The 23,931-nt window shown below is 38.2% G+C and overlaps 1 protein-coding gene across 1 annotated transcript; it reads left to right on the top strand.

Annotated features, from left to right (window-relative positions):
• Positions 1-229: 229 nt before the first annotated feature.
• On the top strand, positions 230-6,196 carry LOC116176838 (E3 ubiquitin-protein ligase RNF216-like). The gene is made up of 6 exons (XM_031495648.1): positions 230-650; positions 705-1,329; positions 1,380-1,669; positions 5,595-5,744; positions 5,794-6,013; positions 6,060-6,196. Exons 1-6 carry the CDS (start codon positions 247-249, stop codon positions 6,111-6,113), a joined length of 1,743 nt encoding a protein of 580 aa, XP_031351508.1. The 5' UTR covers positions 230-246; the 3' UTR covers positions 6,114-6,196.
• Positions 6,197-23,931: the final 17,735 nt, after the last annotated feature.

Raw genomic sequence — 23,931 nt, 5'->3', positions numbered from 1 at the left:
TACCATTTTGATTCTACCTAGTAGTTTTCTGATTGGATGGTTTGTGTAGTCCAAAACCAGTTGCGCACGTGTGAATTCATTACCTACATCAAGATCATACTACATCACCTTTGCCTACAAGAAATAATCGAAGGCGCCTAGGACGAGGTTTCCATGGAGTTGTGCGGTTATTGTTATTTGGCTTCATGTTTGACTTCAAAATTCTAATAATAAAAAAATCTAATAATAAATTCTAAGTCGTAGGAGATGGCCGAAGAACACATTTTAGATCAGTTCCAACAAGAAAATAATGCAGAAGAGGAAGTAGACAATAGATTGGTTCAGCCACTCATGGAAATATTTCCTGAAGCATGTCCACAATTCTTACGGCAAATTTGTAAAGGAAAGCGCCACTCCCCTGACGTACTGAATAGTTTAATGGGAGAAGTCCTGGATGTGGATTACCCCAAGCGAAGAAAAACTGAAAGCGCACCGTACCGTCTGAATGCCTCTGAACAACTGGAGCTAATGAAAAGCATACTTGTGGACGCCGATCCGGAATATTTACAAATGCATTCTGATCGTCTCATCGATAATCCGGACGACCTTAAAGCGTTTGTGTCTCAAGCGATCGAAACACGAAACTATCCAACGTTGAAAAAATATTTGAGGTACCTAAACGTGTATCTTATTCAGTGCACTTAGTCTAACGTATTTGTTTGTAGGAAGAAACAACTATCCGCCCAACAAAACCAGTACACAAGTGAATTCAGTGTTGCCAAATTTCTAGAAGTAATACCCGATCCTTTTCAGTATTTTGCTGATTCAAAGCGGAAAGTTGGTGAATTAGATTATCGCAGTCACAATTACGCTATGTATTACCTACGAAACAAATTTGCAATGGTACAATTGCGATCAATCCGCGAATGCTTTATTAAAAATAAAGAAGGGCTTTTGGCAACTTGTAAGGAATTGGAAAATTACCCTCCTTCCAAAAGAATGGCATCAAAGCGAGGAAAAGTGGCGATGCCTTCCATAATTCAAAATATACCTCTTCTTCAAGAAATTGCCTTCTATGACCATCAGGAGGAAATAACGCAATTTTTAAGTCAAAGAAAGTTACAAGAAGAGATGGAGCGTAAACAAGCCAAAGCCGCCGGATTATTGCAGACGTGTGCTTGTTGCTATGACGATGAAATCATGCCCAATGATATCGCTTCTTGTGAAGCCGGTTGTATGTTTTGTAAATATTGTGTACGGAAAAGTGCGGAGATCGCGTTTGGAGATGGTAAATTGGACTTTCCCTGCCTTGGCGATTGCGAGTCCCATTTTACTTTACCAGTTTTACAGGTATAAACGTAAAAACTGGAGTCGATTTCCAATTAACCATTTTTTCATAGGATGTAATCAACCCAAAAATGTTTTCCGTCATTGCTTCAAAAAAACAAGTCGAGGAAGTAAAAGCGGCTGGAATTGAAGATTTGGAAACTTGTCCCTTCTGTGATTTTGCGGCTATCCCTGCTCGTGATGATAAATTGTTTAGGTGTCTAAATCCTCAGTGTATGAAAGAGTCGTGTCGAATGTGTAAGGAACCTTCGCATGTGCCTTTGCGTTGCGATGAAGTTGAGAAGGATGAGGACGTTAAAGATCGAACATATATAGAAAATAAAATGACTGAAGGACTGCTGAGGTAGCTATGTTTGTTTCCCCATTTTCTTGTCTATTTAATACAGGCCATTTGTGCTCAAACGGGCGTTTAGCGGGAAAGTTGTGGGGTAGTTTTGATTTCTTTGATTCTATATGTTTTTTGGAGTGCTGAATCCGAATCTGAGGTTTGCTAACAAAATTTCATGGCGCAACATTGAAAAAAATACAAAAAACTTGAAAAACATATTATTTTTGGCAGTTTTGTGACTACAACTTGAAAACTTTTCGAAAATAATCTTCCTATTCAAAATGAAAGTACATAAAATTTCCTACAGATTCCATTATTTAGTTTTTTTCCTTGATGAACCGTTCGGGCTCAAGCGCCAGTTGAAAATTGGCGTATTTCGGCTGTATCCGCAAATACTCATCTTTTATTATTATTCTGTGCAAATATAAATCCGTACTTTTCATTGTCTACCGGTCTCCTTAAAAGATTTTAGCACTGTTCCGTCTGGTATAAAATAAAACTCTCCCACTCCTTCACAGATGAGCCAAGGCCCATTACGTCACCGGGTACCTGCGTTTGCAGTCTCGAGGTCCTCCTCCCATACACATACATATACACACTAAGTTACACAGATGGACGGACGGACAGTTCAAAATCATGAACTCGCTTTTTGTCGCTCGTTAACATGTAAACAGAAAAGAAATAAATCGGGTTCAGTTGTTAACAGACAAATTAAAGCTGGGGTAACTCCTCTCCGAGGACTACGTGATGCTTCAGAACACCGGGGCTAGAGGGATTCCCCCCGCAACCTCCCCAAATTTTGAAAAAAAGAAAACATAGTTTCTTTTCCGTTATTTTGTGTATTTCAAAGAAAAACTATCTGGAAATTCGGAAAGTAGACCAAATTTGCGACAAAATGATATTTTGACGCAGGGCGAAAGAGTAGGGCGTTCGCGCTTTGGTGCCGCACGCACGTCAGAACTATAACGCAGACTGTCTCATCCTTAATACAGCAATTGAAATGGCATCAATTCATCCATTGGTGATTATTGTCGGCGAAAATATAGATTTCGATTAACTGTACTTGCTCAATCCGCCAATATTTACTTCATGAAGCCCGACAAAGGTAAAGTTTCACAACAGATCTACTCACCTTTTGGTCTTGAAGAAGACACAGTGGCTACAAATATACTATTTTACACGCTTTCAGCGGCTGTGACTCTACGTCTGTGATTTTTGCCCACGGTCTAGCTTTCCTAGTCCGAGTCCGAAAACACGGAAGATTTGTCAGATTAGTCGTTTCTAAACTTCCTTTTTGGTCTTCCTTCGAACATGCATCAAACAATCTACTTTAAAAACGGGACTTTGAAACAAATTAAATCTTTTTCGCGAATGAACCTAATTTTCAGCAGTGACATAGATAAACCTAGGCCATTAGCTACAGTTAAACGGTAAAGAGTAATTTAAACTTTTTTTTAAATAAATTAATTTAACTTTAGTAATAAAAGTCTATATTTTTTAAGTATATGTGGATGTGTTCTTAATTCTGAACTTTTCTGAAAATATAGGTGGTGAAAAGTTGGAGGTTGAGGGTTCACTTCCAGATACTGAAAAATAAGAGAGATTAAAGGAGAGAGGGGGTTAAAACGAATGGTAAAGTGGGTGGTAAAGCGGGTGGAGCGAGAACGAACATGAACGCCGTGGGTTGTTAAGCGAAGTGTGCTTGAATCGCCAATGAGCAAGCATCTTAGACCATACAGTACATGGACTGCTAATTGTAACGAAAATATGGTCAAGGACATCACCTGGGTATGTGACTTTCAGGGTAAACGAGTCTGTCCGAAGTTTTCCGATGAGACACGATTTGAGACTGTCAACCTATAAATTAACAAACGTCAATTAATGGATCGCCTAGATATCCCAAAAAAAGCAAACATACTTATTTGTGGACGTATAGCAAATAATGAAGAGTATTTAAAGCTTCCCGTACTACGCGGTTACTATAAATCTGCTCTTTACGCGATCCGAGTGGTGTTCATACGACTTTAGTTTACCCTGAGATTCACATACCCTCGACTAAAGTGCCCTCTATCCGTGACCACCCATTTTGTATTGAAAGCATAGGGCGAATAGCAGTCCATGTACTATCTATATGGTCTAAGGCAAGCATACTTCAACGCACGCCAGCGCCCCCTACGTGCGTAGTACGTAAACATGTTTTAAGACGTTTTTGGTTGCATACTATATTATATTTCAAATTTGTAGGTATTTCATTCGTGAAACCACAAAAAAAAACGATTTCTTAACATAATTTTTTCTTATTTTCAAGATTTGGTTGGGTTGCGGAGGGAATTTTTGGTGGGAAGTTACAAATTTGGATTCAGCAACCCAAAAAACATATTTCTAGAACTACCATTCATTTTGCAAGCTAAGGGCCTCGTATGTTCTTTATTGCCTGGACTATTTTGCCATTTGAATTTTTTGAATTTTAATAATGACCACAGCGCCACTTTCCCACATTCAACAATAATTATCCAAACATGTTATGGTAGGGTCTTGTGATTTCTTTATCTGGTTCGGAAGAGAGTGGGAATAGTTTTAGATAGCGCAGATATAAGTATTTATATTATAAATAATATAATAATATGATATACTGTTTTGCATTAGAAATTAACTTTTCATGCAATTCTGGACTACAATAAACACCTTGAACGAATCACCCTTACATATAAAATTCAAATAATAGGTAAATGCAAGGAATTCACTTATTGACAACCCTTAATATTAATTTAGGGTTTTAGTGCGAAAAAACTATGTTTTGTGGAGACAGCCGAAATACGCCAATTTTCAACTGTCGCTTGAGCCCGAACGGTTCATCGAGGAGAAAAACTAAATAGTGGAATTTTTGTTTGCAAACCTCAGATTCGGATTCAGCACTCCAAAAAACATATAGAATCAAAGAAATCAAAACTACCCCACAACTTTCTTAGTAAAAAGGCAATTTAACTGGATTAATTGTACAAAAAAATGAAAACGCGTCATTATAAACGTGGGACTTGCCATATTACCTATTACCTACTTTTCCGCAGTCATATGTTATGATCCGTTGTTGTAGTTGTTATACCTACGGCTTAACTTAAAGTTTAATGGGACAAATTCCGTACATTCTCGTAGGCGTATTACTTTCTTAAGGCCGCTTGACATGGAGCAATACAACGCACAAAAACTTTCAGAACAAGTCAAATAATTGAAAAAAATATGTAACAAAGTTACTAATCTCAAATAAAAATTCAGTTTTGATTTCATTGCTTGAAGAAACATGAAAATTACAAAAATAAATAAGATTAATAAAAAAAAAGTAATCGATGCATCCCTCAGCATCATAGTTGGCGCCGATGTATTTTACTAGCGCGTTCGCACCTCCAGATGCAGTATGGTCCATACAATATAGGATGATAACACAAAAACAACTAGATTTACTGTGGAGACCGAGTTCCGTCTCACCACCGACTAACAAAACTAAACACCTGATTGGTCGACGCAATTACACCACTAGCGACCCACTTGCGCATGCGCGATTCTCCATTTTTCAATATGTGTACAGAATTTGGTCCCAACCGGTTCAGCCGTTTGACCGGAAATCAGAGTACAAACAGATCGACATCATCAAGATTTTGTTTGATTCGGATTCCTGGTGCTACAAAACGTGTATTTCCGTAAAAAAAGTAGACAGTCATTTTTTTACTCCAATGCAATACCTCCCTTGCTAACTTGCGGGTGGCACAAATTGTCCACAAATTATTTGCGCCGGCGCATTGCAACTGTTTTATTTATTAGATATTCATTATTCAAAAAAATTGTAATCAGAGATATTTCAAATTAAAGTAAGATTGATAAAAGGTTACCTACCGTCAACTAGTCAACTGATTTTTGCACCCTGTATCATGGAATACATTTTCAGAACCTGCTACAAATGCGATATGAAGTTCATCAAAGAGGAAGGATGTAATATGATGAAATGCCGTTGCGGAGCTCTCATGTGCTATGTTTGTAATCAACCTGTCAAAAATTACAACCATTTTAACGGCCCCGACGGTAGTAATACAAATCTGTAAGTGCTTAATATACGAGAATTTATTCTCCTTAAAATTCTCTTGTAGCTGCCCTCTATTTAGCGACATCATTCAACTTCACAAAGATGCGGTCTTAAAAAGTGCCGAAGAAGCTAAGAGAGATCTAGGAATTAGCGAAGCTAAAAGATTAAAGATAGATCCCACCGCGGATATCGAACAGCACTATAAGACTGACACTGAAACTGTTGTTCCAGCAGCTCCCGTTAATCCCTTTTTAGCAATGAATCGTGAAGATCGCCTTGCACAGGTAATTCTCATTGTGCTATATTACATTTGAGTAATTTTTGCTTTAGGAGAGAGCGTTGCAAAGGTTTGAACACAACCGCCGTCGTCGTCGCCGACACTAATTTTCAGATTACCTTTATTATCAGTTAATACTGTGTAGTGTGTATATTATGTCTATTTTAAGTTGAACCAAATTTTATTATGAGAGTTATTTTATTGGCGATGCGAAAAAGTTTTTTTGTCTTTTACAGGAAAACAAGAAGCAGTTAATTAGCAAATTCTAGAAAAGGTTCTAGAAAATGTAAAAGTTATCCGATAGGTATTCTGGCACGACTAGAGCGTTGTGCGTGGGTGCACCATCTTGTTGAAACCCACAGTTGCAAACTTTTGTTTTTCGTGTTATACGTTATATACTCTTTGGTTTGACATATGTCGAAACGCGGCGTTCTATTGAAAATCTCTTAATGGTGTCCTGTAGAGCTCATAAAGTGGCAATGAGAAAGTGTTTACAATTTTTTTTGTATCTGTTCAAATAACAGCAGAAAAAAATGAAAACCAAATCGGCAAATTTTGGGTTTTCTGGCCTACTTCGGAAGTAATAGGAATTTTCTCATTTTCTTTAAAGCATGATAAGAACTGTCTATAATTGCGCAACATTTCCCGAATTTGACCATCGTTGTATCTTCTATGGTGTCGGAGATCTCCATGATAGACATCCTTATCTTCGACATAGTGTATATCCACACCCGTTCCTCTTTCCGTTAGGGTTCCGTCTATAAACCACACGAACCCCTTAGGTTTGAGGAACGGGCGATCTGAATTCAGCCACTGCTCCCTGGCCGGACAATAGTGACTTGATAACTCTTTGGCCTTAGTAGAACAGCCCGGATCCCTTGCTGCAAGCAGGCGATCGGATTTGAATGTTTCTTCCCAGATCTGCCCGTGACCAAGGCTGCTTCGTCCCAATTGTTTAACCGTCTTCCAAGCCTCGTCTCAACAGCTAAGTGTAAAGGCTCCATGGCCAAAGTTGCCGTGGTTTTCATTGCTCCAGTGACTCCCAAACGTGGCAGGTCACCACACATGTGCACCGTACAGTATTATTGACCTTATCATTACAGTGACCAGTCCAGGGGTCAAGCCCCACGTACAACCAAAAGCCCTTCTACATGCTCACAGACTGCATGCAGTGAGCTTTTTGATTATTAGCTCAATGTGCCCTTCCTAAGTCTCGCGGGAGTCTATGACGACCCCCATATATTTCACTGACCTAGGTCAGACTGACTGACCTAGTTGACGTCTTCGAAGAGTAAACCCAATGCCCATCAAGGTCCGCTCTCTTTATAATCGTAAATAGAACAACATCGGTCTTTTCCGAGAAGAGGCCTTGGCTACTGCACCACTTATCCACCTGGTCAAGAACCCCCTGCATGAACTCTTTCATGGTGTTTGAAAACTTTCCAGTTATGACGATCGCGAGAACAACGCTCCCTGCGGACATCCTCTAGTAAACGAGGAGGTCATCTCCGTCGTCGATTGAGGATATAATGACTCTGCTCCAGAGCATGGCCCGGATCTATCTTACGATTGACCCATCAATACCAAACCCTTGAGCAGTCTCACTAATGGAATCGAACGTGGTGTTGTTAAACGCACCCTGCCTCGATGTGTAGAAACACTCCTTACAATCCGAGACGCTTGGTCTCTGACGTTGGGATGCCTTCCCGAGCTAGCGGCCCAGACACAGCCTTACGATTTGGCGCAGAGCCCGCTTGACCGGAGGTTTTACCTTTGAGCCTGTGCTTTCTGTGCGTGCGTTGTGTGTTATCCCACCCCTTTTGGGAGTATATTATTATCGTCCATACTATTCCCAGGAATAGTGCGGAAATACGGTCTCACCTGGACAGAGCCGTTTACCCAGGGTTTGGCCGCCAGACCTTTCTCAAAGGAAAGGGATCACCACTCGGAGGTCGCCCAGGATCCGAGGGGCACCATTATCGACACTGCACCCCAGTGCCACACAGTCCTCGGAATGGTCGCTAACGCCTTGACTTGGAGGTTGGTCCGCTGCGATGACGTTCGTCGCTACCAGTCTGGGTTTTGAGTATGGTGTGTATAATCAATGGTTTTAGTCCCGACGAGCTATTTATAATCATCACTATCCACACCGAAACACGAGTCACTTTACGATCATTCAGGGCGTCGATTCCCGAAGATGTGCTTCGTTCACATCGATGTGAACGTGATTGTGACTGCATTCTCGAACCTACCGCGTCGAGCGATAAGTTGATCGAACGCAACGACTGGTCTAGACCACTCGTTGCGTGAAAGTCATGCGCAGTTGCAGCTACAGGACGGAACTTGCACCTGTTTTGCTAAAGGTTATTCAGTGCCCTAACCTATACATTCACACATTTTCTGTGAAATAAAACATGGAATTGTTCGAGGATTTTGTGGTTATTAATAACAGTATCCATAATGCAAAAACAAAACAAAATACAAAACTGACAAATGACAGTTCAATTCTTGTCTGTGATTGGTTAGCTCATAAAGTTTGTCCACGATTCGGGAATGCAGCTAAACTTGAACTTATCCCTATGGTATACGATCATGACGTCATAGCAGCCGGTCCCATCACATGCACATCACGGAGCATATCGACTAACTTCAGGAATCGATGCCCCAGGTGTCTGCGTTGTGGGCGTTCCCCACAGAGTTGTATATAAGTAATACAACTCTGTGGCGTTCCCCTACCTGACACCCGGTGCCGCATCAAGCGGAGTGGCTCCTCCGTACGGGAACGTAAATGGTCACCATTCACCAATATGCCCGAATGAAACGAATGTCAACTTATTTCTATCACTGATCAATACACTAATAATAAAATATGTTGCAATACAACAAATATCGTGTGATGTCTCACCGAACTCTAGGCCCGAAGACGGTCCTGACCACAAATCACGTGGTCCTGACAAAAAGTTGAATGTCTATTTTGGCGACTCACACGCCATCTATGCCACAAGACAACAAGTTCATCGAAGAAACACACCTACCGAAACGTGACAATGAAGTTTATCAGCTGATTTAAAGCAGTTATAACATTACTAAAATACAAAAGAAAAGGATACAAAAAATGTGTTTCCTTCGAATTAACAATACCGATGAGAGACCTTCACATTTATTAGCGATTAGTATACATCTAGTGTAAAGTGTTAGTGCAATCTAACTTGTTTTAAACAGATACAGCATTTATAAGTAAGTACTTGCCTCTTCTAACCTTACTTTTTGTGTATTTACCTACTTAGATGAAAATATTTTCATTCAAATTTATGATATTGCTGTTTATTTTTAACTACAGATACATTATTGCACAACTCGACGCTTTAAAATAAAATTCGACGCGTGACAAATACAAGAGGACAGGAATTATTAATCATAAATTGAAACTAGATAAAAACCTCATTTCTCGACGAGTTTCTCGATTATTATTCATACATACATGAGACGATTTGGTTGTAAATACAAAATACTTGGTTACATGTGTGAAATAATAACGAAAATGATTCAGCCATAGTAAAATAGTCAAAGAGGTATAGACTACAGTGACTTTATAAGGACAGTGGCGACAACTTATCATAATCCGCCATATTGGAGCTAAAAAATTGATTGTAAGATCAATATACCTTGTCATGTCAAATTGTGAGCGTAGAATAATAAATGTCAGTTTCATTTAAGTAAAGATTCTTGTTCAAAACGAACGGCGCAGAAATGATCGTTTAAAGCTTTGCAGAACAACCTATGGGAAAACAAATGCCTCCCAAATTCAAAAAGGTATGGGTATATGGAAAACGGTATAATAAGTATGAAATATGGTGCAATATCCAAAATGTACATATAAATAATCATTAAATTGTGTTTGACATTTCAGTGTCTTCTGTCACTTCTTGTCCCCTGTCGCGTGTTGCTCCTTCCGGACTTAAAAGTATTTCTTTAGTCTCTTAAATGGAAGACAAAACACGTTGATCTAGTCCACGGAGTACAAGAGATCAATATTCCATGTGCTCCAGCAAACATGAAACCAATTCAAACGTATTTACGATCACAATTGAATTTGCTGCTAAATTTCGGATAAGCTGCTTCTCTAACCAGTTTTCTATCTAAACTCATTAGGTATTTAGGGCTTCTGAAAAAAATTTTACATCAATTACCAGTCGTAAGGTTAGGCACAGTTTTACATCTAAAAACACTAAGCGAATTACATACCTTATAATATCGTAATAAATCCAAACTATATGCGTCTTTAAAAATCGAGTTTATATAAAACTGGAGACGGAAAACGTAAAATAAAGCAAATACAAGAAGCAAAGTGTAAACTAGTAACATGAAGCCGTGACAATTACAGGTGACACTGTCAAAACAGTATAATTAATAATTATAGCACGGAGTGCACCGCGTCGTTTTGAAGGTTTTCTATTGGCCAGTTTGGAATTTAGCTCCAATATGGCGACCGGAACCAACGACCAATCAAAAACGAGATACCCTGTTGTCGCCACTGTCTCTATAAAGTCACTGTAGTATAGACAAGGTATAGAGTTCTTTTAATTTTAACAATGCAAATATGCATTCTTGTTTGTTAAGCAAGGCTGGTTATTGAACTAAAATTGTTTTTGATATACATTTCTGGAGACATATTTGAATATCGGTCTGTTTTCTATTCTGAATGGAAACAATAGCATTTTGTCTGAGGCATAAACTGTATGTAACATTGTAGCTATGTATTTCATATGAGGTGTCCCAAATCAAGGATTGCATGGGCCACTTTATATAGTTTTAGTAATTTATAGCATTTGAATGAATGTATTACTATTTTTGCAATTCTTTTTTTAGTGGGTTTTATAAAGACTGCAAAAAGAGTTATTTTTTGTGGCTTGTACAGGTTGCCCCAAATTCGAATGACCATTGAGATCTTGGAAACCATAAGAGATACCAGGTCACTTAAATGAAGGCATAGTTGCGTATTTTGGGGCTGAAAGTGAATTCTGAATATTTTACAAAAGATACATGCATCACACTTGCTCCATGCTTAAACGCCACCACCCTAAAATTGACAATATGGTATAATTTACACAAAAAACACACGCACATATTTATTTGTGAAATGTCAGAATCTGGTCTGCATGTGAAAACTTAGAGGAAAACTTGACTATGCAACTAATTAATAATAAATAGCAAACGAGTTCCTGGGTATGGCTATATAGTAGGAGAGCTGGTAGACATTTTTGGGTAGGTATTTGAGGCTCACTGAAAACTTTTCCAATACTTCTCCAATAATACCCAAATACAGAATTGCAGATCTGGCTGAGGAGTGGCTGGGCTAACCCTATTGATTAATTGATGAAGTATTGGACAAGTTTTCAGCGTGCCTCAAATACCTACCCAAATCCACCAGCTCTCGGTCTAATAGCTCGGTATTGCGTATTATATGGCTAAAGCTATGTTCATTTTGAATCGCATGTAATTCGGTTAACACTTAACGGAGATGTCAAAAGGGCCTTCCTTATTTTTTGGCATACATTGCCAGTTCACGAACTTTTTATAATAAAAAAAAATACAACATTATTATTATTTTAAATGAGTGAGGGAGTGGTTCGCACGCAATCGGTGGGCTTTAAAATTAAACGGTAAGCTTAGTTAAATCCAAAAATGAAATGTTATTAATTACAAACCAAAAAATGTACATTCACAATTAAATATAACTATCTATACAGTGAGTTTTTTTTAAATGCGAACATAGGAGTTTGCATGCAATGTAATTTCCCTATGTTCGATTTTAAAAAAAAACATCAATCTATGAGGTGTGCGCGGTTCACATTTCCAAATCGCGCAACTTGTGTGACTATGAACAACAACTCTAATAGTCTTTATGATGAAGAGCACTCGGTAAGATTTTTTTAAAGAAGCCATGTGAGGCCATAGCAACTTTAGGATACATTTTTCTTAAACTTACGACAACTTGACCTCACAGGCCACGCACTGACACCACAACTCATTGTGAACCAACCTTCAATTATTTGTAGGTCATGTGCACCTGGTATTCTACTAATTTGATCTATTCAATACATAAATGGTGAAAATAAGAAAATAAATAACGAAAACAACTACAATAAATGTTCGAAGTGTCCTCCTTGATATTCTAAGCTGCCACCTAACCGATTTCGAAATTAAATTGTACGTCGGTATTTTTTAAAATGTGACAGCTGTCAATTGTATCTACTACTCATTTGAACTACTCAATAGATTGATGTGTTTTTTTAAAAATCGAACATACGGAAATTACGTTGCATGCAAACTCCTATGTTCGGATTTAAAAAAAATTCACTGTATATACAAGTCAATTCCAACTCAAACGGAAACTGAAGGCACGGGACGGTGGACTCGGGCGCCACCAAGGGAATACGGCCTTGCCTTTGGACAAGAATTTAGAACGGTTGCGAAACGATGGCCACAGATAACACGCCAGAGAAACGGTCTCCAGATCTCTTGCGGGCAGCGGCGGTAGGCTTCTGGCGAATGACCTAAAAACATTACGGCATAAGGCCACCAATTTTTTTTTAAGAGGAACGGAAGCACACATTCGGCTGTTTACATCTAAAAAATTAAAACTTCTTTATTTAATTGTGCGTCCTGCAATAAACATAAAAATTTAGAATTTAGAAGTGCACTTCTAATGCGACCACTGCCGACCTGTTCGGATAACTTTTTGCTGTAATACACCTAATTTAGCAACGGCATTCATTTACGGGGTCTCCGATTTTTCATCAATTTTACCGTCAACACTTTGGGTAAACAAATCAGAGCAACCAACCTTTTAGATAATTGTACGAATTCTGGAGATATCAGTGTTATTCTCGCTGTTTTATTTTAGTGTTCATTAGTGCCGTTTTCTTTAAGCGCGTTGAAAACTCTGATTCTTGTCAGTAAAATAGTAAGGAAACACCGAGGGAAACACCCTTACAGAATCGGTCAGTGCAGTCGAACTGGATTGCTCTGGCAAGTTCGAAGGCAAAACTCGAGGTGTCTGGCAAACTTCTCTTCTGGAGATGTGATTGGTGAAAAGACCTGATTTCTATTGGTAGAACAGATTTTAAGCCATAGTTGGGCGTATTTTGTTAGACGGATTGTGTCTTTAATAAAACTCATTTTCGTACTTATAGTCCACTCGTTATATTTATTTGGATTACAGCTACGTTCACTAAATTGTATAACGAGAGCATTTATTTGCGTTTTTTTTCCATTGAATTATGCGGAAGAAAAAGAGTCAAGGTTTTGAGAACATTCCACCAAACAAATATTACTCATGTTCAGTTCAAGTTTTTATTTTGTCGATTGTAATAGCAGCGAACATCCGTAATCTTCTCCCACGTTTGTCAATGAATTGTTTTTCTAAATTGTGTTTGTCGTCTGGTTGTCTGGCTTTGGTTTTGAATTACACGCTGGAAATCAGTCATGTTAAGTTACTTCTGCAACTTTGAAAATTAAGCACGGCTTAGTAAAAATAAGCTGCAAAAATCAAAAGTTTTACCATTGGAGCGGGTTAAAAAACGAAGTGTCGTTTTGTTCAGTATTCTGTGTAAATGTGCTAATTTCACAAAAATACAGCTTGTTATAAACAATTACTCCATAGGATACTTGTGTATTCCACTGTTAGAGTGCGAAAAGTTGGTAAATGTGCAGTATCTATTCAATCCAAAGACCTATTTCGCTATTGTAACTAAAAGTGTTTGTAAGCGAATTCCTTTGGAAACTTTACCTCGTATTTCTGCAGTTTAATAAAGAAAACTAGTTGTCACTCCTGACTTGGCTTTCCGACTACATTTAATATAATCATTGCATTTATTTTCAATCCAACGCAAAAAACGTATAAGACCTTTTCGTTCGTTTCCTTCTCATCAAGGCACATCTTTTTTTTTAATTAACATTTTTCACTCTGATGCTTACTTTTCGAGAAAAATCCAAATTTCGAAAAAATAAAACTTTTCAATTCAAAACTCAAAAACTAAGAAACCCACATAAAACCTGTAATGAACTTTTTTGTAGAGTTGTTTAAGCCACTTTGACCAGTGGACGCGAAACAAATTTTTGTTCAAGCCGTTATGGCTCTTAAACTTTTGACACCCTCAACAAACATGAAGATGGCTACGAATCAAAACCAAAACAGGACGTTTTCGATTCCCCATATCACCCTATAGGCACTCCAAATTTCGTCCAAATCGGTTCAGGCGTTTTTTTATTTTTCGTGTTCACAAAAAATTATTTTGCTGGACGTGAACAGTGAACAAGAAAAATTTTGTAGTAAACTTTTAGATCAAAGAAAAGGGCTAACCAACGGCATTGGAGTAATCTTTTAATAATACAGTTTTCTTGGAATTTCCCGTAAAAAAATTCACAGATTTCGCAATCCATCGGAGACATTGGAAATGACAACCTGTAAAGCCATATGTAAAACACAAATAACCCTTATTCACACGGGATTACGTAAACTTTCTGAATAATAAGCGTCGTAACATGCTTGTAATACTATCACGGGCGATGTGTGAGAATTTTAGATTCGACTAATTAACAAATCCAAGTACCGTATCGCCAGTATCCGCGACTTTTCCTGAATCTACCGATTGCAGTCGAGTACGGTACAATAATCGCTTGATGCGACACCACTGTCTTCTTTTCTGCTTGACGAAACTGGTAACTTCATACCCATACAAAACATAAGCATTTCCAATGCTAAAAAACGAAAGGAAATTCTCAATCGCTTTAAAATGTAACCCAGTAGTGGGGCTTTACAGTAGGTACAGAAAGTACCACAATCATCCGCCATTTTTGGGCAAATTTGCTGCCAACTTAAAAAAATTGACAAATAAAATCTGAATAGCTGTAATTTTTTATAACCTAACTTCATAGTACTGTCATGTTTTATAAAAATATCATTGAACTATATACTATAGAGTGTTCAATGAAAAATATATACAGATATCTCCAAACAGGTGGAACAATCTCTAACATTAAAGTTACTAGAATCTGGTAACTTCCGCCATTTTTGGGCAAAAATCATGCGTTCTCTCTCTAACACACGAGCGCAATGGATTGCGGTACTTTCTATATTTAGTGACTTTATAGAGGCAGTGGCGACAATCAAGGTTGTTTTATTAAATAAATAACCTTGGGTGACAATAGAGTGTCTAATTTTTGATTGGGCGTTGAGATCGGCCGCCATTTTGCGTCAAATTTCACGTGTTTCCGGTAATAGATATGCTCACGCGCATTCCCGCGCTTCTATAAACGTCACTGGTTGACAAATTTGAAGTACAGGTGCCATAATATTCCTACAAGATGACAGCCTGACATTAGCGACTTCTGAAGTCAAATGCCAGAGGCAGACGATGAAAAATTTGTGTTTCGATGGCCGTGAATTCAGTACCTAATTGGATTTCCGCGTGCAATTAGCATTGGAGGACAAAGGCATCGAAAAATAGCTGAAAACGAATGTGACGGAACGTAATATGTGTGACAATGTGGCAGCAATTGAGGATATTTTTGTGAAACGCGATACCATATTCGACTCGCAGTGCAATAGCCCATCGAACAATTTCCATGAGTTGGATTCAGCGAAGAGATTATGTTGACGAGACAGAGTAAGACGTTCAATTGAAAGGATGGTTTTCAGAAAGCAGTTGATGGAATCTGGACCATCCACTCAGGCGGAGCTGCGGAAGTGTTTTCAATTAGACTTATTCAATGGTAGCGAAAATCATAATTATAAGTACGTCTTTTGCTTGGATTGGAGAGAAATGTTGTTTTATTTAATAAGTGTAATAATCTGGTTCTTCTTGATAATACTGTCTTTTCATTTCCTTCACCTGCAAAGATATACAAAATTTTACATTGAATAAATGTTCTTAATTCTGATATTCAGTCCAATTGTTATAAATTTTCATCTAAAAGGGAAAGATGTTCTCATAATACTTATAGGGTTTTGTTTCTTACTAGAAACAACCAAATTTATATTCATATTTACAGTTTTTATATCGCTAATTGTACTAATAAAACGTTTAGAAAATAGTCGTTCACAATGTGTAACGCAACCACTGCGCGCAGCGCCGGTAATTTGACTGCTCCCTAATATAATATTGCGGTGTACGCCACACATGCCTACGTGTATTGTGTGTTGCCACCTTTTTGACGCAAAATGGCGGCCGAACTCCTATTGCCGCCACTGTCTCTATAAAGTCACTGTACCTACCTCTACCCATCTCTCACAAAAATTCGCCACGGCCCCTGGTAACGGCTGATTACGGGCGATGCCGTTCCAGTTACAGAGTATATAGTTCAATGGGGTCAAGTAAGCAGGTACCAAGATTCTAAGAAAGGGTGAAATACACAGGATGTGATTCATCTTTGGTACAATAAAGTCCTTTTGTTAAAAGCAAGATGGAAAATTACATGGTCTTGTAGGCAAATTTAATTAAAACAAAATATGTGAAAATTACGAATCGTACCTAACTCATTTATCGCACATATGTAGATTCTAAACTGAAGAGCTTTGATTTGATTAGTGTAATCCCGCTTCTGCAAGATAGGTAACCCGCCCCTGGATTACTACCTGCATTAAAAAACACAAAATAACAACAAACATTTTATGGAGTGACGCATTCACGACCGCTATTCAAGACAAGATGCCAAACGTAACCCACATTCGTGCTTTCTCGGGACCGGGCATTAGGCCGCCAGACATTAGGACGCAGACATTCGGACGCGGACATTTGGTCGCAGACATTGGGACGCGGACATTAAGACGCAGACATTGGGCGCGGACATTAGGACGCAGACATTGGGACGCAGACACTGGGACGTAGACATTGGGATGCGGGCATTAGGACCCAGGTACGTAGTTTCATCCCTTGGTGCACTTAAAATAAAGCATGGAGCCATCAAATTCGCGTTCTCCCCCTCCCCCCCTCGACTCCCTTCTTTTTCGCGTTTCAGGAGGGGTCCGCGTTAGTGTCGCGAAGGGAGGGGAAGGCGCGGAGCGACGCGCGCGACGTTGCGATTCCGGACTCGGGAGGGACCGATCCTTCATCTGAGACCGCTGTAAAGTAACCTGCATGATGTTTGCGTCCTAATGTCCGCATCCAAATGTCCGCGTCCCAATGTCTGCGTCCTAAAGTCTTGCGGCCCATTGCCATAGCGCCGTGCTTTCTAGATCACGAACCATCAACGGTTCTAGATGGCGTGTTACCGCCTAGAATTTGCATGGTTGCCAACTCTCAAAAATGTATGTGTATCGTCGTAAGTTGAATATACAGGGTGGAACCTCTCAGACGTATGTTAGTTATGTGTATTGTTGGCTGCCTTTATCAATATGGAAGCGAAACACGTTATGTGGAGTGCACATTTTGGTCATATGGTCATTACGAATAAAGAGTTCAACAATCATTGTAATTATATCTTATGACATACCGTGTGTCCCAGGGAGAATGGGGTTAATGTATTTTTTCGCGAAGGATCCACGAAGCCTTTGATATATATTTGAAGTTATTGCGCTTGCCTGGTACTGGAAAGAGAGTAGTAAGGTGCATGGTGCACACTAATTTCAAAGGCCTCGTGGAGCCTTTGCGAAGTTGAAAGATATGATGCTGAACACACTGATGTGTGACCTGTGGGCTGTGGGATGATCAAAAAGTGTTTTCAATTAGACTTACTCAATGGTAGCGAAAATCATAATTATACGTCTTTTGCTTAGACCAATTAGTTTGTAATAAATTGATTGAGAGGAATTTTGTGTTTTATTTAAACACGTGTAATAATCCGTTCTTGATATTACTGTCTTTTCATTTCCTTCACCTGCAAAGATATTCAAAACTTTATATTGAATAAATGTTCTTAATTCTGATATTCAGTCCAATTGTTATCAATTTTCATCTAAAAAGGAAAGATGTTCTCATAATACTTGTAGGGATTTGTTTCTTACTAGAAACAACCAAATTCATATTCATATTTACAGTTTTTATATCGCTAATTGTACTAATAAAACGTTTAGAAAATAGTCGTTCACAATATGTGTAACGCAACCACCGCGGGGCCGATAATTTGACTGCTCCCTATATGATATTGCGGTGTACGCCACACATGCCTACGTGTATTGTGTGTTGCCACCTTTTTGACGCAAAATGGCGGCCGAACTCCTATTGTCGCCACTGTCTCTATAAAGTCACTGTAGGTGCGTGTAAAGTCACTAAATATAGAAAGTACCGCAAGCCATTGGGCTCGTGAAGAGAACGCATGATTTTTGCCCAAAAATGGCGGAAGTTAGAATGTTAGGGATTGTTCCACCTGTTTGGAGATATCTGTATATATTTTTATAAAACATGACAGTACTGTGAAGTTAAGTTATAAAAAATTACAGCTATTCAGATTTTATTTGTCAATTTTTTTAAGTTGGCAGCAAATTTACCCAAAAATGGCGGATGATTGCGGCCTGCGTTATAGTGACTTTAGGTGCGTGTAAAGTCACTAGATATAGAAAGTACCGCAATCATCCGCCATTTTTGGGCAAATTTGCTGTCAACTTAAAAAAATTGACAAATAAAATCTGAATAGCTGTAATTTTTTATAACCTAACTTCATACTACTGTCATATTTTATAAAAATATATACAGATATCCCCAAACAGGTGGAACAATCCCTAACATTAAAGTTACTAGAATCTGGTAACTTCCGCCATTTTTGGGCAAAAATCATGCGTTCTCTCCCTAACACACGAGCCCAATGGATTGCGGTACTTTCTATATTTAGTGACTTTAAGTGCGTGCTGCCATCTATAGAGACGTAAAAGGTACAGTGACTTTTACTGGAATATAGCTTTTGGCAGGTTATACAAAATTTATCGAAATAGACCCTCCCTTCACCTTCCAGCCGCCCTCCGATCTCGAAAGTAAGTGGGGGAGTGCCGGTATAGTTTGTAAAAACCAATTCCTTTCGATGAGGCCTTCCATTAGAATACCACGAAGTGTTGAATGTGTGTTTACCCCCTCCCTCCCCCTTCTTCAGAAGGTTCACTTTGTCCTAAAAGTAGTTCAATACCAAGTGCGTCCGGACGGATGGACGGAGGAAACGCAATCAAGCCCCTTTTTTTATAATTTAAAAAAAATACGCTAAAAATTCCGTAAGAGAAACAGGTATCTTGTTTCAAATGTTGACTACACCTTTTCAATAAACTTGTAGTCCTTGATTGTTCCACTTGGTCTATTGTAATCTATATATAACATAATATGCAAAACTAGCAAGGTTTATAAGAAATGTGCATTGTTGGTGGCCTAACCATTTGCAATAAAATTGAAGTGGAAATTGACTAATGGTGCTATCTCATCGCTGAAATCTTGTCACTATGTGGAGGAAAAGCAGACCAATCGTAATTCATTTTCATTAAGGATTAAAACATGTCTTGAACGTCACACTTCATAAACAGAATTAACTTTGTGAAAGGGCCCAAGTTTATGGAAAGGCCTTTAGTCAAAATACCGGACAACTTCGTGCATCTCCCCAAGCATGCCAAATTTCGGCATCATATGCATATCTTCACGGATGTTGTACCCATTTGCACTGACGATTGAAGTCCGGTTGCAGGTACTTCCCAAAGGACAGCTAGTAGGATGGGAATTGCCTCACTAATGTTTGTAAACTTTAAATAGTTCCTCTTACATCACCTTTTGACATACATAACGCATTAATTCACCATACATTCTTACGTATATCTATTGTGGAACAGTTTAACTTCTATATCAGTTTAACTTCCCACAATCTCGTGATTAGATAGAGTGTGTATAAAATGGAGTTTAGATATGACTGATTAACGATGTAGAAAAGACAAAATGATTGTTCATTAACCTGAAAGTGATACCTATAGGTGAAAAGCAAAAATATTTACTTCGTTTATTATTATTGTTAGTTAATTATGTATACAGTGCCGTATTTAAACTAGTCAGTTACCTTGAGCCTTGGAGATCATCCGCGAAAAAATGTTCAACAAACAAGTGTCGTTCGTCAAGGATTCCAAATACAAACCCCTATTAAGGGGTGACAGCAAACGGAAGGAGGTAATCAGTATTATTCTTAATGTACCTACAACGTCAATTAGTTGCAATTGAACTATCGATTACGTAAACATTTGTATCGTAGTAATGTTGCCTTGAATATCCGTGGAAAAATCCTATTGTAGAATAACCCATAGCTGCGGTGGTTTGAACTAACGCAAAACCGCAGACATGATGGATCTCCATCCACTTGATCGATAACGCCATTTACGTTCAGATAAAACTTATCTATATAATGAAAATTGAAAGGTTATATTATAAAAATTCAGAAATGTCGTGACTTTTCAGAAAATATGCAACAGCGTCGTTTCAATTTTATATAGATAAGTGTCTATTGTAGGATTCGTAAACAAAGCTTTGATCGCTCGTTTCAAAAGTATCAGTGTAGACTGTAGAGATTAGCAAAATAAATGCTCGTCGTCAATATGTTTATTTTAAAAATGTGCCTCGCCGTGCTGTGAAGATGTCTCTCAGGATTAACAGTAATCAAAGTGGTTCGCGCTCGCCGTCGCCTCGTCCCAGAAGTCCGGACCGGTTACCGTTGATTTTTGGACCTCCACGAAATTATGGGTCGTTTTTACCGTATTATCAGTACGTGAAAGCTACGGCACGTGCGTCACAGGTAAAATAGATTAACTTCTTCCGATTTGGAGCGCCGGAATTGGTGCATTAGTCATATCTTTGATCGTCTGACGTATCACTCGATGGGCCAATACTTCGTCATAAACACATTTCCTAATCTTCCTTGAACTCGTTACTTCCGATTTATGATGTTCTGGTAAATACGCACGAGATTGGCCCATTGCTTTATGCAAAATTTTCAGGTGATCAACCCGTGACAATCAATGAGAATCAATTTTTTTAAAATTAAGATGATTGAATCTGAATTGGAGCAACATTGTAGTTTAGTATGTAGGTGATAAATAATGATAATAAAACCTATAAAATGCTACTTGTTAACAGTAATCGTACTGCGGCTAATTAGTAGGGTCATAGAATAATTGGGAAGGCATACGAAATACGAATTTAGTGAATTTATTGTAAACCTAAACTCAACTAAGGTCCTTCAGGTTCAAAAAATCATGAGTAAATTGTAATTTTTCTGCTTCTATCCTGAAAAATTTGACGCCCGTTCTAGAAATCAACGGCAGTGGCGCCGTCAGGGGATGGGCCGTAATGTTGTTCGTACTCCTCTTGACCCACCCTTTTAAAAAAGTTCAACGCTCCCATGCATTAAGAATTGTGCTGTGAATGCGGGCCGCGGATCGTTTCACTTTTTATCCATATCTCCAAATATTAATTTAAATTCACTTTATTTTGTTAATAATGGGCGACCAAAAAAGGATTGACGTCGAGTCGCCCTTGGAAGTTCAAGTTAAATATGAATTCGCATGTAAACAAAAATTCCAAAGGTGACTCGACAGCAACTATTTTTTGATCGGATAGTATACAAGGTGAGTTTTTTTATTAGTATGGGGTTCACCTAAACGGTTAAGAGATACAGAGTAGCGTAAATGAGCAACGAATTGCGCTTCCAGAGTTTATTGTAGTAGGTGCACAAAGAAGTTCACCCTGTATATTCACCATTCATGAATATGTTGGGATAAAGTTGTAATAATTTATATACAAAAGGCAATTACCCTTGTTAACATTTTTATTGAATATGACGATTACGAATATTACAGCACATTACATTTCTTTACCATGGCATCGCAACTATTTTTTTACAAATACTAAAGACAGTTTTACACTACTCCTTAAGCTAAAACCTAGTTTACACGTTAAACATGTTTTAACGCTATTTTAATAAGGCGCTTTCTTTCGGTGATCCAAACGCGTTTGGATTGTCAAATCACGTTCTTTCGAAGTGTGATCTTATAATCATGATTGCTAAAATCGAGAACAAACTGAACATAAAAGTTTTATGATCACGAATTCCTAACCTATAAATGCAAGGATATTTTTGCTCAAATGTTAGGTTAGTCCATATTTATAACTGAAGAGGAGCATAATCGCGCAAGTACTTCCACTTGAATTTAAATTATTTTCATAATCCAAACAAAAAATACGTAATTCGAATGCAAATGTGTACTACGTAAACTTAACCATACTTTGATTTAAATTCGCGCGTTCTTTCGTAAAACGTGATCCTACGGATCACGATTTTGAAATCATGATTGCAAAGTAGCCGAAAGAAAGCGCCTATAGTTACCAAAAGTAAGATGGGCAACAGTACCTACGCATTTAATTTCCGCATCCGTTATCACTTACCTGCTGTAAGTAGGATGTATTACATTTATCTAAATTAATGAAATATACTAAATAAACAAATGTGTTTACTTGATGAGTTGACAACATTGCGTATACTCCTATCGGTCTGGTATCGGCACGTTGTCTTGGGGCGATGTTATAATAATAATGAATATTATAGTGTGGGTAGTTTTGCACTGTTTAATTCATTTCAAAGACAAACACAAGTATAAATTGTGCACAGGGTTTGTGCAGATAAAGCGCATTTTTTTAAACCGAAATAGCTTTTGTTTTGACATCACCAATGAATATATTTCTTGCAGACGTTTCAATCGCCCTTTGTGAGTACCCTCTTCTGACAATCCGTTCTTGAGGTATAGGGGAATATACCCGATCATGATAATAGGTCGAGGAGAAGGGCTATGGATGGTAGAAATACTTCCTTTCGTTGAGACCTTTCATTAGAGTACCATGAAGGATAAAACTAGTTCCACTCCCCCCCTCCTCCTCCACCTCGTACTTTGATAAGAGGACAAAAAGAAGGGCAGTAGTTGGTAGAAAACGGTTCCTTTCGTTGAGACCTTTCATTAGAGTACCATGAAGACTAAAACTAGTTCCACTTTACCACCACCACCACCATTTAATAAACGCTCGTCTGACCCTGCACTGAACACAGTGTGATTTTTATATTTAAAATTGCACACCCTGTTTAAACAATCTTTGTTGTTTAAAGGAGTGTCGTTTCGCAATAAAATTTTTTGACAATCTAATGCTGAATAATTGAACAAAAAACTTTTGAGTTGTACTTGTAACGGGTTAATTACATGTACAAAGCTCAACATTTTGGCTCTTTATCTCCTCTTAAAATTTAATGCTCTGGTTTGATTGAACTCCAATAATTACTCCAATGAAACAAAATAACCCAAACCGCTTTGTTTGGACTCGATTCTTATCAATAAATTCAATACAAAATCTATTTTTTGCAAATAATTCTCATAGGCCGATTCCTTTAGGAATATTAAAATTACTTCGAACAAAATTTCTTAGTGCAAATTCCTAAAAATAATCGACCACTACTGATTACTTATAGTAATTGATGCGAATGAGATTCCTTTCATGCTACAAAATTGATATTATATCTTCTTGGAAAATGCTGCTCCCTTTAGAAGTATGGAAATAGACCGCTTCAATGGTACAGTTGCCTCCGTGATGAATGCAAAACCAAAATGTCCCTACGTATTGCGAATCCGAGCAAACCGGCTTCAATTTCGTGAAACTAATACTCAAGATCGTAGCTATACAAAGGAACAAAGTACCAATACTCCGCTGTTTTTTGTTACGGGTAAATGTATGTCTGCGAATTCCCAGTTGTATACAAAATTTTATACATCGCGCAAGGCACTGTCGAATGCAGTCACTCAACTTTAAATAACTTGCTTTTAAGTTTTAACCAGCCGTTACGGTTAGCGATCTGAACTTTTTGTTTGTTACTCTACTGCTCTTCGATAATTTTCTTTACCAAAAAGTTGCTTTTCAGACACGTGAA

Source organism: Photinus pyralis, unplaced genomic scaffold, assembly GCF_008802855.1.
Source record: "Photinus pyralis isolate 1611_PpyrPB1 unplaced genomic scaffold, Ppyr1.3 Ppyr1.4_LG7, whole genome shotgun sequence".
Taxonomy (NCBI): Eukaryota; Metazoa; Arthropoda; class Insecta; order Coleoptera; family Lampyridae; genus Photinus; species Photinus pyralis.
Note: the sequence above shows the minus strand (reverse complement) of the source record. Positions and strands in the feature narration are given on the sequence as shown.

Bases quoted from the DNA above. Each gene is read 5' to 3' on its own strand.
- LOC116176838 (XM_031495648.1), top strand. From the start codon at position 247: ATGGCCGAAGAACACATTTTAGATCAGTTCCAACAAGAAAATAATGCA. The intron at 1,330-1,379 runs GTATAAACGTAA...ATTTTTTCATAG, and splicing joins TTACTTTACCAGTTTTACAG to GATGTAATCAACCCAAAAAT. The intron at 1,670-5,594 runs GTAGCTATGTTT...ATACATTTTCAG, and splicing joins ATGACTGAAGGACTGCTGAG to AACCTGCTACAAATGCGATA.